The sequence below is a fragment of the Piliocolobus tephrosceles genome, chromosome 10, assembly GCF_002776525.5.
Source record: "Piliocolobus tephrosceles isolate RC106 chromosome 10, ASM277652v3, whole genome shotgun sequence".
NCBI lineage: Eukaryota > Metazoa > Chordata > Mammalia > Primates > Cercopithecidae > Piliocolobus > Piliocolobus tephrosceles.
The window spans coordinates 19,283,657-19,298,596 of record NC_045443.1 but is presented as its reverse complement, the minus strand read 5'-3'; the positions used below and the strand labels follow the sequence as shown (position 1 = coordinate 19,298,596).

Sequence of the window (14,940 nt, the reverse complement as noted above, 5' to 3'; positions counted from 1 at the left end):
AATAACTGTAACATCTTATATTTTACAAAATGTTGTCAATTTCATTTCATTTTAGGATAGTTTAAATGATCAACTGTATTGCAAAGCAAACTTTCATTTCTGAACCACCTTTTTAATAATATGTATACATATTACTGTAATACACCCTCTCATTTTCTTTAAAGAATTTCTGATCTTTCTTACCTACTACTTTGGTAGATACAGTATAGAAATGTGAAAGCGAAAACTGTAATTTCATTAAGATGTAAGAACAAAAATGCTAAACTGTCCAAAAAGACAAATCCTGAGGTATCTCGGCACATAATTCTGCCAGCATTATTCAGCACAAGTGAGCAAAGAAAATTTGTGGAGAACATGAGAAAGTATCATCATAGCAACTTATGAACTTGTCACCTCAGAAATGTACTGGAAATATTTCAGAAGAATAAGATTTAGACTGCAGAAACAATTTTCTCCCAATCTCAGCTAAGTTACTTGCTACATAAAGCTTCAGCACAGTACAAAAAAGCAGCAGATATAAGTAAAGACATAGACTGGCTAGGAATAACTGACCGATTAGAGCAAAATAGAACAGAACAGCCAATTAACTCACCAAATAGCCTTCTGCTAAAAATCTGCGTTCTTTTCTTTGTCTCAGGCTTCTGGTTTCTAAAGACAAATTACATGCTTTCTGACAGAATGATGACAAAGGGGCACACCGTGATCTCTTTTCTCTCTTTCCACTATAAGAAAACTGAACCACACCGCAGTCTCCAAGAGTAAGTACTTCATATGAGCATGCTCAGTATGTAATTTAAATGACTTGGTATTTCATCTCAGCATGTGATGACCTACTTCCAAATAAACTCAGAAAGTCGTACATTTAATAAAGATCATTAACTGACAATACAGAACTACTAAATGATAACTGATTTGTTTTTAACCTCATAATCTTTGTGGTTCATTTAACTGGAAATGATTATTTCTACAAGTTTATTAAATAACAAGTCCTTAGGTTTCAATATAGAATTAATTATGTCAACATAAGAATCCCAAAATGCTAGAATGAATTGGAAGTTGCAAAACGTCCAAGATGTGATCCCAAAATGTAAATAGGACCATTGATAAATTAAACAAACTATAAACTACCCTTATTTCACTTTTCAATCTCTTATTCTGTCCTCTTGCCTGTTCACCAAGTAAAACAATCTGAAAACTATGCAGTGGTATTTTAATTTCTCCTTTGGAAACATTAATAAAGACTAATAAACTGAAATGTTCAATGTATTTATTAAAATGTTTGCTATCCTCAAACTATGGTGACAGGATTTTTATCTGTTGTTTATATATTAAATAATTGAGTTATAAATTATACGTCACCCAAATACTGATAAACCTATAAAAAAGTCTTTAAAGAATGTTGTATTTTTGAGAAACAGTTTTACAAAAATGCCACAAAAACCAAATATTTTGTGCATGCATATTTATGCCATCAAATACATAATTCACCTAGTTTGTTAAGTAAATTGCTGCAAAGGCCATTAGTTTGGGATGATGAAAATATGGTCAAGAAGTTTTTTCCTCTGCTCCATTTTAATCTTCCTCCATAAATCTAAATCTAGTACAGCCCCACTAAAACCAGCTAGACAACTCTTTCACATCTACTTCCCACTTTCACCTTGGGTAGACGAGCAAAAATAGGAAGTGTCTGAACACTTGACATGCACCCCGCTCAGGATAGCAAGTCACTGACAGAATGGGGCTGACCCACCTTTAAATGGGCCCATATGCTAATTAGAGCTTTTCCCTTCTTCCCAAGCCTTTTTGTGTCTCTAAGTACTGTATGTATGGGGGTAGTTCTGTAGGAAGAATAAGTTACCTACAGTACTCAAAGAAAGCTCTATGATTCCTAAATGAGAAAGTGAAAACACTTCACTAAAAAGAAACAAATAAAAAATCTAACTGTGATCTATAAATATTATTTGAGAACATGTTATATATGAGTTACGGTACACTGCAATGCACAATGGGAACAAAAATGAGTACAACTATCTCTGTTTTTAAAGAGTTCAACTAATAGGAATGACCAGGCAAGAGTACATATAACTAATCTAAGTATTACAGTAAAAGACAGTTGCTTTAGTATCCTAGAGAACTTAGAGGAAAGAGATGAAGCATTCTAAGGAAGGCAATCAGTAAGGTCTTTATGAGAGGGGTGAACTTTCTGAAATGCCCAGATGAATACTAAGGATCTAGACTAGACAGGAGACAGAAAGAGGAGGAAACAGCCAGGTCAAGGCTGAGATGTGGCACAGTGGAGGACCAGGGAACTGGTGGTGTGGAGACTGGAGAAGTTGTGATATTGACAATGTGAATACTAGAAAGTGACGGCTGTCAACACCGGGAAGAAAGAAAGAGATAAAAACTAATTATTCTGAGATGGAATCTGGAAGCAGATGGCAAGAAGTGTTCTAGACCCTGGAAAACAGAAGAGTGAGGGAGTCAACTCTAAGAAAGAGATAGATACAAAAACAGGTAAATGAAGACAGGCAAAGAGGCAGTAATTCCAGTCACACTGGCATAGTACTTACTCATTTCAAATTCACTGTATGAATTCCTCCATATCACTAAATTGCTCTCTAACATGCATTTCCTGTCTCCCATACATCCAACTTAAGTGTTCTGATTTAAAATTGAGATCATCTTGTAATTACATATATCCCTTAAACCTGAGGCCTTCTTTTTTAAATCCTTATATATCACTTATTCTTTAACTTACTGATTTACCCTTTCTCTACCAGCAAAACCTGATATAATGTTTTCCAAATACTACCCCAGTAAGAATGAATGTTTAAAAACTCAACCAAAGACATAACTTATTTCTATGACAACTGAGTATCCTCTGAAGACTTTATACAGTGTTAGTGCATTTGTCCCACTGCATGTACATACATGAGATGGGCGGATCTTGCTCATGACTTAAACGTATCTGCCTTCCATTTGATACCTAACCAAAGGGAGGGAATGGGAGAAGCAAGACTAGAAATGAATACATGAGCCTTCTACAGCAATTATCATTATCACATCATTATCACCCAGAGACCACAGTTTGTTAGGGTTCACAATTGGTGTTTGTACATTCTATGGGCTGAGTCTTACACTGCAATCTGTTGTTGTTTTGTTTACCATTGGGTTATAGCAGAATCATCTGGGAAGCTGGAGAGCAAACACACACATGTACTTCCCAGGGTCCAGAAACCTTTCCACCTGACCCATCAGTGGAGCCAGTCTGTAAAACCTCTCTAAATTTTGAGTTTGCTCTGATTAAGAGCCACTCCTCTAGATGCTCACCAGTTCACAGCCTTTCAACTTATGAGTCTTGTTTTAAGGTGATGAATGACAACTAGCACTTATAGAATGTCTCAAATATATGGTTTCATTTCATATTCACAAATCCTCATGTAATAGATTTTATTAATATTCTACCTGGTAAACAAATCTGGACACAGAGACTCCGAGGCTTATTGTGTCACACAGATAAGTGAATAGAGTTGAAATTTGGATGCAGATTTTGGAATTTTTTTGTGGTGATAGAAACCCATGGTCTAAATGTGATCTAAAAGGCAGTGAACTCAGGAGGCAAAACTACTGAAAATAATTTTCAATAGTAAAGAAATATGGAAAGTGGTAGGGGAAGAGTGGGGAGTAACTGTGAAGGGAATAATTAAGAATGAACAAAAAGTAATGAACCCGAGGCAAAGGTACTAACTCAGCTTTTATTTAGTTTTATTGCAGTATAATTCACATTTCATTAAACCCACCTATGGTTAAGTGTACTGTTCAGTGACTTTTAGTGAATTTACAGAGTTGTGCAACTATTACCACATCCAGTTTTATAACGTTTCCATCACCACAAAAAAATTCCCTCATGTCCCATTTACAGTCAATCTCCACATCCACCACCAGCCCTAGGCAACCACTGATTTGTTTTGTCTCTATAATTTGCCTTTCTGGGAAATTCACAAAAATGGAATTATATAATGTGTAGTCTCTGTGTCTGGCTCCTTGGCATCAAGGTTTTAAAATTCGGTCATCGTATACCATTTATCAGTCAACTGTTTTTTTTTTTATTGCTGGGTAGTTTTACTGTATTGATAGCACATTTTGTCTATCCATTCACAGTAGTTGACAGACATTTGCACTGTTAGGCGATTATGAATAATGCTATCAACATTTTAGTACAAATCTTTGTGTGGATATGTTTTCATTCTTCTTAAGATACTTAAGTAGTAGAATTGCTTGGTCAAATTTACAATTAATTTTTTCCAGAAACTGCCAATCTCTTTACAAAGTGTTGTAACATGTTATATTTCTATTACCAGTGTAACAGTTTGAGTTTTTCCACATCCTCTGCAATACTTGATATTGACAGTCTTTGATTATAGCCATTCTAGTGGGTTCCTCAGTGTGGTTTTAATTTGCAATCTGCTAATGTTTAATGATGCTGAACATCTTTTCATGTGCTCACATGTGCTCACTGGCTATTTGAGTATATTCTCTTGTGAAATACATTTAAATTTTTCCCCCATTTAAAAAATTGGGCTGTTTGTCTTTTTATTATTGAGTTGTAAAAGTTCTTTATATATTCTGGCTATGAGTTATTTGACAAATATGTGACTTGCCTGTATGTTCTCCCAGTCTGTGACTTGTCTTTTCATTCTCTTCAATGTCCTACACAGATAAAGCAAAATTTCTAAATTTTGATGAAGTCTAGTTTACCAATCTTTTCTTTTATAAATCTTTAATTACATCTAAGAAATCTTTGCCAGGCCCAATGTCACAATCTTTTTTCTAAAAGTTTTATACTTTTTGTTTTTACATTTAAATCAATAATCCACTTAATTTTTATGCATATGATTACAAGGGCCTAATGTTTTAAAAAAAAATTTATGCTTACATATAGCTATCTATCTAATTATCATAACATCATTTATTGAATCATTCATTCTCCCCCAGTGAATTCCTTGGGCACTTCTGTCAAAATTCTTTCCTTGGTTTTGGAAAGCAGAAATAGCAAGCAAGGAAGGGGTTAAGAAAAATGAATGAAGATACACAGATTTGGATTGAAGAGGAGGAAAAAGCTAATGAAGTTCATGGCTGATAGTTTCTATTTTCTTCTCCAAGGAATGATCTGCTAGGAATGAAGAAAAGAGGAGTGAGACAAGCATTCTGAGGTGAGTAATCAAAGATTTGGAACATTTGTTATGGGGAATAGGAAAGCTACTGGATAATGAAGACAATTAGTTTAGAATATGCTGTTTTGTCAACTAGTATTAGTCACCAAGAAGTGAAGCTAGTCATAGGCCTGCATAGAGATTTAACTTCCATTAAATCTTCTATTCTCAGAAGAATGAAAAGGAAATGTATTCAGCTGGAAGGATAAAGGATTAAAAAAAGTTTTTTAATGTTTAAAATTTTTTTATTGGTACATAATATTTATACATATTTAAGGGGGACAGGTGATACTTTTGTTGCCGCATGGAAACTATAATGATCAACTCAGGTTATTTGGGGGATCCATCACCTCAAGTACTAATCATTTTTCTGTGTTGGGAACATTTTAGGTCCTCTCTTCTAGCTATTCTGAAATGCATTTAATACATTGTTGCTAACTATGGTCACCCTACTCTGCTATCCAATATTTGAGCTTTTTCCTTCCATCTAACTGTATGTTTGTACCCACTAACTAACCTTTCTTCAGCTCCCCTTCCCCCTATACTGTCATCATTCTACTGTCGACCTCCATGATATTCATTTTTTTAGCTTCCACTTAAGAATGCAAACATGTGCTATTTGTCTTTCCGTTCCTGGCTTATTTCACTTAATGACCTCCAGTTCCATCCATGTTGATGCAAATGACATTTCATTCTCTTTTAGTGACTCTTTTCAAAAAGTTTGAGATTTCACCTAACTTAGAGAATAAAATATAGCATCAGTTACACACAGCTTCAGAAAAAAAGCTCAAGTCTTAGAATGTGCTTTTCCTCCATGGTATCTGTGGTCATCAGGTTTAATGCTACTTTTTGCTGGGACCTGGTATCTCAACAAAAAGCATCTTGCAGTACAAATATTTACATCAAACTTTCGAAGTGTGGTTGGCTTCTGAGCAACTGCAAGCTCCTAAGATCACACTGTCATGTATTCATGAAACAACTCTGAATTTTAACCAACCACTGGGAAGAAAAACCAGTGGCAACAGGATCTTGAAAATGAGAAATAAACTACAAGTTAGAAACAGATGCTGCCATCACTGCCACCACCTCGTTCTTTGGGACAAACCAATGACACTTTTCAGTACAACACACTGACAGTCATGAAGTACTGACGCTAGATGTTGCTGATAAAATATTTTTTTTTTATATTTTATTGCTTTCTCACCCAGATATATCTACAGAAGGCATTTTTCCAAAAAAGAAAAAAAGCATTTTGAATTTTACATATTCAATCGTTAGGAAGATCTCTACAAAATCAGAAGCAAACATTTGCAAGAGTCTTGGGCAGAGGTATACATTTTACATAATAATTTGTTACCGTCTTACAAAAAAGAATTGTAAATTTTAAATCATATTTACATAAAATAAATGTAATGATCCAGTGACTTTTACTGCAGTGGTAAATCCTTAGCACCTACTTAGCATGTGGCAAGATAATGAATAGATCTAATTATACATTATTTTGGCATTCAAGCTGTCTTTTGCTATAGACAATGTTTAGACTATAAGAAAATCTATCATGTTTTGCTAGAAAAACAAAAAAACAAAACCATACATGAAATAATTTTGCTGCTGAATAACGGTCTTATAGAAAAATTTTTAAAAATATTTCACTACGTAAATAAAAAAATGGGGATGGGGTATAACTATTCCTGCGTTCTGCTAAAAGATAGAAAAATAAATATTTCTTAGTGCTCCTTTCCCCAAAATCAAAACTCATTTTTTCCCACCTCTGCCTAAGGATATTGTTAATCAGATAGTTAACAACTTGAGTATTACAAAATTTGTAATTAAAAAAAATCTGCTCCCTTTGTTCATTCACGCAATCATTCATTCCACAAATATCTACTAAGCATTAACTATGAACCAGGCACTGTTCTACGTATTACACACAACAGCAGTAAAAAGGTCTATGCTGTCATGGAGCATACATTCTCATGGGGGAATGAAACTCAATAAACAAAAGACTACATGAGATAGTGGAAAAGGGTTATGCAAAGAACTAAGACAGGTTCAATGACTCAGTGAATGGATTGTCAGGAAAAGCCCCGAGGGAGCAACAGTTAAGCACTGACTTAATGTCACAAAAAGGGGAAAAGAAATCCGGATAGAGAGAGTGGACAGTTAGTTTAAAGGCTCTAAGCCTGGCATATCTGAAAGAGATGAAAGAAGGTCTTTGTGACTAGAGTATGGTAGGATGAGAGGAAAACAGCTGTAGAAGTAGAAAAGTCAACTGGGGTTACATTTATAAGTCAGATAATAAACTTTGGATTTTATTCTAAGTGCTATGGAAAGCCACTGGAAGACACTGACAGGATCTGAATTACATTTTTATACTTTAAGAAAATGAATCTAGCCAGTGTGGAGAATGGATTGTAAAGGGTCAAGGGTGAACAAGCAGGGGAAAAGCAAAGAGGCTGCCACAGTTGTCTGCATGAAAGATGATGGTGGCAAAGACGGGAGGTGTGGCAGAGATGGAGAGAAGTGAGCAGATTTGGGATACGTTTTGGAGGGGAGGAAGTGTCAACGGGGCTCACTGATGATAGACTGCAGGGGAGGTGGGGTGATGTTAAGTGAAGGAAAGAGAAAAACTGAGGATGACTGCAAAGGTGGCAAAGTTGTTTTTTTCTGACTGTATATATTAGACACTGTATGAAGAGGTCAGTGAATGTGGAGATCAGGAAAGAGGTGGAGATGAAGATTTATGGCTGACTAGCATACGGTGTACAAAGAGCCTTGGAAGTGAATGAGGCGACTTACACACACACACACCCACACCCCACACCAGATAGACTCTGTGACTTCAACAATGCCAACTGTGTGCCTAGTCCTATGCTCGGTGTATCTGTGAGAAAAACAGATCTTTGTCTTCAGAGAGCTTCTATCAAAGAAGACAAGTGCAAACATAATAAACGATGTAGTACATTAGAAGGTGGTAAGTGCTATGAAAGAAAAACTAGAGTGTGGCTCAGGAGTGTGGCTAGGGTAGTGAAATTAAACAGGGGTCAGGATAAGCATCATTCAAAAGGTGAGACATGAGCAAAAAGGGAACAAAAAGACAGGCGAGGAAAAGTTCAGTGTTAAGACCCTGAGGTAGGAATACATAACATCTTCCAAAATAAGTATTGCCGACATATTTGAAAAATAGCCAGAACAGTATGGGAGACTGGTCTGAATGGGAGACCAGTAGGATCGGAGCAGTGAGAAAAGGGCCAGAAAAGGAATGGTCATGAAAGCAGCATGAAACCCACAAGGGTATGATGTCATAGAAGTCAGGAGAAAAGGGTGTTAAGGTCCAACGATGCTGAATGTTGCCAAGAAGTAAAGTGAGATCTGAACAGAGAGGTCCCCAGTGTTGGAAGTGCAGTGTGGAGTCAGTGGGGAAGAGAACTAACTCTACAGAAGGGCAGAGAAGGAGGGACAGCTGGCAGGAGGTATATTCACTTCTAAACATAATAGGACAGGTTGGCTCTTGGGATTTAACTAAATTATTACTCTATCACAGCCAGTGAACAAGGATTTGAAAGTTTTAATTATGTCAACATGGTCAATGAGTGCTGGAATCCAAAAAACTCATTTTATTTTCTCATTCAACTACAAACTATCAAAAAAAAGTCACTTGTCTCTAAGCTATTTCTCTAAAAAGAAACAGAGAAAACAAGTTAAAAACTCATAAGCCAGAGTAGCAGCTTTGGCAGCAACACGATAGCAGCCACCATTTGTTGAGACCCACTCTGGGTGTTGTGGATATGTTATTCGTCTTTTGTTTGTACAGGAATATTGTCACAGAGCTTTTACTATTCATACTGTGTATGAGCAAAGGTAAAACAGGGTTTCATTGCTAGGAAATGGCAGGAAGGGATTAGAAGGAGCTTATGCTTTTTCTACTTTGCCACAGTGTCTCTCTTTTATTCACACCTGCTTAGAATAAGAGATCACATAGGGGTAGGTTTTCTTCTTGCTTTGTAAGAGACACTCTTGCTAGCTAGATATGGTATTTTTTATTCTTTATGACACTAGGAATTACGTTAGTTACCTTAATGCTCTATTGGAAAAATTACAAATTACTTGTTGACAGTTCGTGGTTCAAATTTTTTCACTATATGCATTTAACATATACAAGATTTTACAGTCTAAAGACCTATGAAAAATCTACTATTAAATTGTCTTTATGTGTTAACTGAAAACATTTGATTGAAATAGTTAATCCTTAATCAGTACTGACATATAAAATATAATCTCTGTTGACAACTGAGAAAGGAAGATAACAGATTTTTCAAAAAGTTTAGAAAAGACTGACAAAATCTCACGTTGTAGAAACAAAATTTTCTTCAAGAAATCAGACTCAATAAAATACTGTTCAATGTCACGGAAAAAAACATAACTATTGCTTTTTGAAAACTGAAACTAGATAGATACACTTCAATCATCTCAATTAGTGTAGGTAAGGCAAACACCAGATGCTCATTAAGCAAAGTTATATAAATAGCAACAAAGAGAGAGAAAGATGCCAAAGTAAACAAAATAATCAATAGAGAATGGCTTCACAAATTAAAGTTCATCTGTAGTATGGAACACATCATGCAGCTGTCAAAAATAATAGGCAGAAGTATGTGTACTGCCATGGAAGACATCTATGATAGACATACATTATTTTTTGTGTGGGTGTGTTTATGTGTGTATATACACACATACGTATATACACACATATACACACACACACATACACACACACACACACATATACATAGATATATACCTAAAAGGCAGGTAACAGAACAGTATATGTTAATAGCCTAGATAAAGGCTACTTTTTTTTTTTGAGACACGGTCTCTCTCTTTCACCTAGGCTGGAGTGCAATGGTGCAATCTCGGCACACTGCTGCAGCCTCCACCTCCTGGGCTCAATCAATCTTCCCACCTCAGCTCCCAGAGGAGCTGAGACTACAGGTGTGTGCCACCACGCCCGGCTAAATTTTTGTATTTTTTTGTAGAGACAGGGTTTCGCCATGTTGCCCAGGCTGGTCTCGAACTCTGGACTCAAGTGATCCGCCTGCCTTGGCCTTCCAAAGTGCTAGGATTACAGGAATGAGCTATCACTCACCCAGTCTCCTTACTTTATATCCTTTTGTGCTATATGAATTGTTCTGATAAGCATGTATTAGTTATGTACTTAACCATTAAAAAGAAAGAAAAGAAATGGGGGAAAAAGAGGTTGTGGAAGGAAGGGAAAGAAATAAAAAGGGAAATAACAGGAGCCAGGAATAAGATGACAGGTACACATGCTAGCAGGGTGGTATGGAGAGATCTGGAGTGTGATGGTTCAGGTTCAAGTCCTAGTCCTGTTACTAACTTTGCGCAAGTTAAACTCCAAGGTTCAGAGGTTTCGTTTATCTAATAGTCTCACCCTACAGAATTATTGTGAACATTACCAGGAGAAAATTTTTGAAATATGACAAATACAGTGTCTGGTACAGTATAAATACCCAATAAATGGTAGCTATTTTATGTTTTGAAATTAAAATGCTAAAGAAAACAGCTTTACCTGTAAATCATTTGCTTTCTATAACCTTAAAGTATATTTGATATAAACCCTTTTCATCAGTTTTAAAAAGTAGGTAGTAATGATGATCACAAAGCCAGTTCAGTAGAATATATGCTGGTGGTACTACTAGAAATGTATTTCATCTGAGATTTCCAATTCCAGCTTTAGAAGTCCCTAGAGCACTTGTCCTTGTTCATACAACTCTGAATCCGAAATCTGTGCCTCTTATCCAGAGATTTCAATATTCAATTTGTCTGTATAATAAAACTGGTAAATACCTGTACCTCCTGAAGTCACTCTGCAGTAGATAGGTAAAAGGGGGATATTAAGGAGGGGCACATTCTCTAGACCATTCTTCATATTTAAAAAAAATCAGTTGGTAGGGATGTAAATTTGTACAACCTCTATGGAAATCAGTATGAAGATTTCTCAATGAACCAGAAATAGAACTACCAGGCAATCTAGCAATCCCACTACTGGGTATCTATCCAAAGGAAAAGAATTCATTATATAAAAAAGATACATGCACTTGTATGTTTATTGTAGCACCATTCACAATAGCAAAGATACAGAATCAATCTAACTGTCAATCAATGGAGGACTGAATAAAGTTAATGTGCATATACACAATGGAATACTATTCGGTCACGAAAAAGAATAAAATCATGTATTCTGCAGCAACATGGATGGAACTGGAGGTCATTATCTTAAGTGAAACAACTCAGACACAGAAAAGACAAATACTGCAGTTCTCACTTATAAGTGGGAGCTAAATAATGTGTACACATGGAAGCAGAGTATGGAATGAAGGACAATGGCGACTGACACGGTTTGGATATTTGTTCTACCCCAGTCTCACGCTGAAATGTAATCCCCAAGGTTGGAGGTGAAGCCTGGTGGGAGGTGTTTGGGTCATGGCGGTGGATCCCTCATGGCTTGGTGCTGTAGTAGCAACAGTGAGTGAGTTCTCATGAGATCTGGTTGTTAAAAGTGTGAGGCACCTCTCTTCCTGCCATTCTTTTAAAGCTCCTGCTCTGGCTCTGTGACATGCCTGCTCCCGCTTTGCCTTCTGCCATGAGTAAAAGCTCTGTGAGGCCTACCCAGAAGCAGAGTAAATGCCAGCACCATGCTTGGACAGCCTTGCAGAACCATGAGCCAATTAAACTTCTTTTCTTTATGAATTATCCAGCCTCAGATATCTCTTTATAGCAATGCAAGAATGGTCTAATACAGGGCCTCAGATGGATGGGAGGGTAGGAGGAGGGTGGATAACAGGAGGTTGCTTGGTAGGTACAATGTGCTGGGAGGCTGTCTGGTGGGTACAATGTGCGTTGCTCCAGTGATAGATGCACACTGAAGGCCCTGATTTTACCACAATGCAATACATATCAATGTAGTAAAACTGCACTTGTACCCTACGATTACATACAAATTAAAAAAATCAAAACTCTAAATCAGAATAAATGTCCAAGTATAAAATTCATACCTAACTTTCCATTTGAAGTAAGAAATTGATTAAAAATTTAAACTGCCTTCTCACAGCAACCTAATTTAATCAACATTATTTGCTTTTAAAATCTTGGCTTCCGTGTGTACACACATCACTAAATGGATTTTCCTGTGGGTGGTAAATTGGGCAGGAGAGGAACCCTTATCATTCCAATAAATGGCAGTTTCTGCAATTCTGTTGAATATAAAATGCCACAGAGACTTATTTATTTATTTATTTATTTTTTAAAATAAAAGCTAAATGAGGGATCAGGCACAGTGGCTCACACCTGTAATCTCAACACTTTGGGAGGCCAAGGTGGGAGGATCACTTGAGCCCAGGAGTTTGAGACCAGCTTGGGCAACTTAGGGAGACCCCGTCTCTATAAAATATTTAAAAAGTTAGCCGGGCATGCTGGGGCATGCCCATGGTCCCAGCTACTCAGGAGGCTGAGGTGGGAGGATTGCTTGAGCCCTGGAGGTCGAGGCTGCAGTGAACCATGATTGCGCCACTGCACTCCAGCCTGGATGTTAGAGCGAGAACCTGTGTCATTCATAAATAAATAAATAAATAAAGCTTCATGAAAGATTGATAGAATATTTTAGATTAGTTATTGGCAAAACGTTTTTAAAACTCATATTTGGAAACAAAATGAAAAGAAAGTAAAATGTTTTAAATGGTTCATGGAAAACGTATTTGGGTAGAAGGCAACTCGTGCTTCCGGAAGGGGTTCCCTGTCCTCCATGCGTCACATAGCAGTCAGGTAGGGATGACCTGCTCTGTGAAGTCCTTGGCACCGTTGAATCTGTGGCATCATAGAAGGCCCTGGAGCTTCCCCGTTCCTTTCAGTCAAGGACTCCATATAGAAGTCTCGTGTGGACGCCTCCTATGCTTTCCTCTTCACCTCTGCAGTCACACATCTATTAACATCCGGTAACTGTGGGCAACCTGACTGATGCTGTCTTGGCGATTGAGGTCCAGAAGATGATAGTTCCGCAACGCAAACAGTACCTACTTTTTTTCTTCATCTATGCATTGACTCTCAGATTACCATGCAGAGCTTCAAATTATCATCCACGTTAAGTAGTGCTAGGACTTTAGAGATGTTCATGAGAAACTATTTGTCATGACTTTCCTTTGTATCTTTCCTTTTAATTTAAACTTTAGTGATAATGTACTTTTAATATGGGTTCCATTCACATTTGTTTTAAAAACCTTGTAAATATGAATGTTTAAGACAACTTACTGCAAGGGTAATTCAAGTTTACATGATTTTTAAATTTGCAATGATGTGATTTTTTTTTCTGTGTATGGAAATTTTCTGTTACCAAATTTTACAACTTATAATAAGACCACTATAATTTTATTTAAACTGATGAAGACTTGTGCTGATTAACATATTCTGTGATATAGTTTACAATTTTTAATCATTATAAAATAATTGTCCATGATTTGGAATGCTGTTATTTATCAGTAAATGTAAAATATTTGAGGCATTTAGCCATACACAGACTAGAACTTTTTAAAACTTATCTTTGTCCTATAGTGTAATTATAAACTGATGACTTATCTTCATACATTGAGTTTTCATGCATCAGTGAAATGAAAAATATGGGATTTATTTACTTTTTGTAACTAAGTTGGAAATAAGAAAAAAATTAGTACTTAAGGGGAAAATGGTTCTTATTAAGTCATGTATTTTCAACTTGTCTTCCCTTGTATATTATAAATATCAACTTATTACATACCCCATGTAAAATTTTGCTTAAACTCTCTAGCACTTGGCATGTAGAATATGTACCATAGGTATCCAGTTAAAACACTAAAGTCTGCCAGAAACTTTTGACAGTAGCAAGAAAATTGTTGAAGAAAAAATAAACTAGTTACTGAAAAAAAAAAAAATAAAATAAAATAAAATCTTGGCTTCCTGTGTTCCCAACATGGACAATTACCTTAATAAGCATAAAGTATCTTAATAAACAAAGTCTTAACTAATGAAGCATCATTCTTGTGAATTTTACTATCATATACCCCTCTTCTAAGTATTAAGACTTTCCTTCTTTAAAAATCAAAACCACATTAATATTGCATCCTCTTATGTTTAAAGTTGACTTACACGCTACTGTCCTTGGATTTGTGCACCTCATAAACACTCTGAAACAGGGGTCAACAAATTTATTCTGTACAGGACCAGACAGTAAATATTTCAGGCCTTGTGGACTGAACAGTCTGTCAAAACTATCAACTTTGCTACAGTGAGAAAGTCGCCATAGACATTACATAAACAAATGAGTATGGCTACATTCCAACAAAGCTTTATTTACAAAAACAGGCAGCAGGCTGGATTTGGTCCACAAGCCACAATTACTGACCCCTAATCTTAAGTATTAGTTAAGTAGAATGTCTATGATAGTCTTATCACTCCTTAAAAGTTTAGTACCACAAGACTCTGACCAATTATTTACTAGATCATTTCACTTATTAACAATTAGTATTACTGGCCGGGCGCGGTGGCTCAAGCCTGTAATCCCAGCACTTTGGGAGGCCGAGACGGGCGGATCACGAGGTCAGGAGATCAAGACCATCCTGGCTAACACGGTGAAACCTCGTCTCTACTAAAAAATACAAAAATCTAGCTGGGCGAGGTGGCGGAC

General features: G+C 36.4%; 1 protein-coding gene across 7 annotated transcripts in view; it reads right to left on the bottom strand.

Moving 5' to 3' along the window:
- The window catches only part of PLEKHA5 (pleckstrin homology domain containing A5), a 258,282-nt gene that overhangs the window by 174,190 nt on the left and 69,152 nt on the right, over window positions 1-14,940 (bottom strand). The window contains exon 4 of one of the 7 annotated variants that reach the window (XM_023226164.1): window positions 3,740-5,410. The exons of the other annotated variants lie outside the window; for them this stretch is intronic. Coding sequence (XP_023081932.1) covers window positions 5,407-5,410 — 4 coding nt within the window. The 3' untranslated portion in view covers window positions 3,740-5,406. Of the gene's footprint in view, window positions 1-3,739; window positions 5,411-14,940 lie in introns of those variants that run through there. 7 annotated transcript variants of the gene reach the window in all.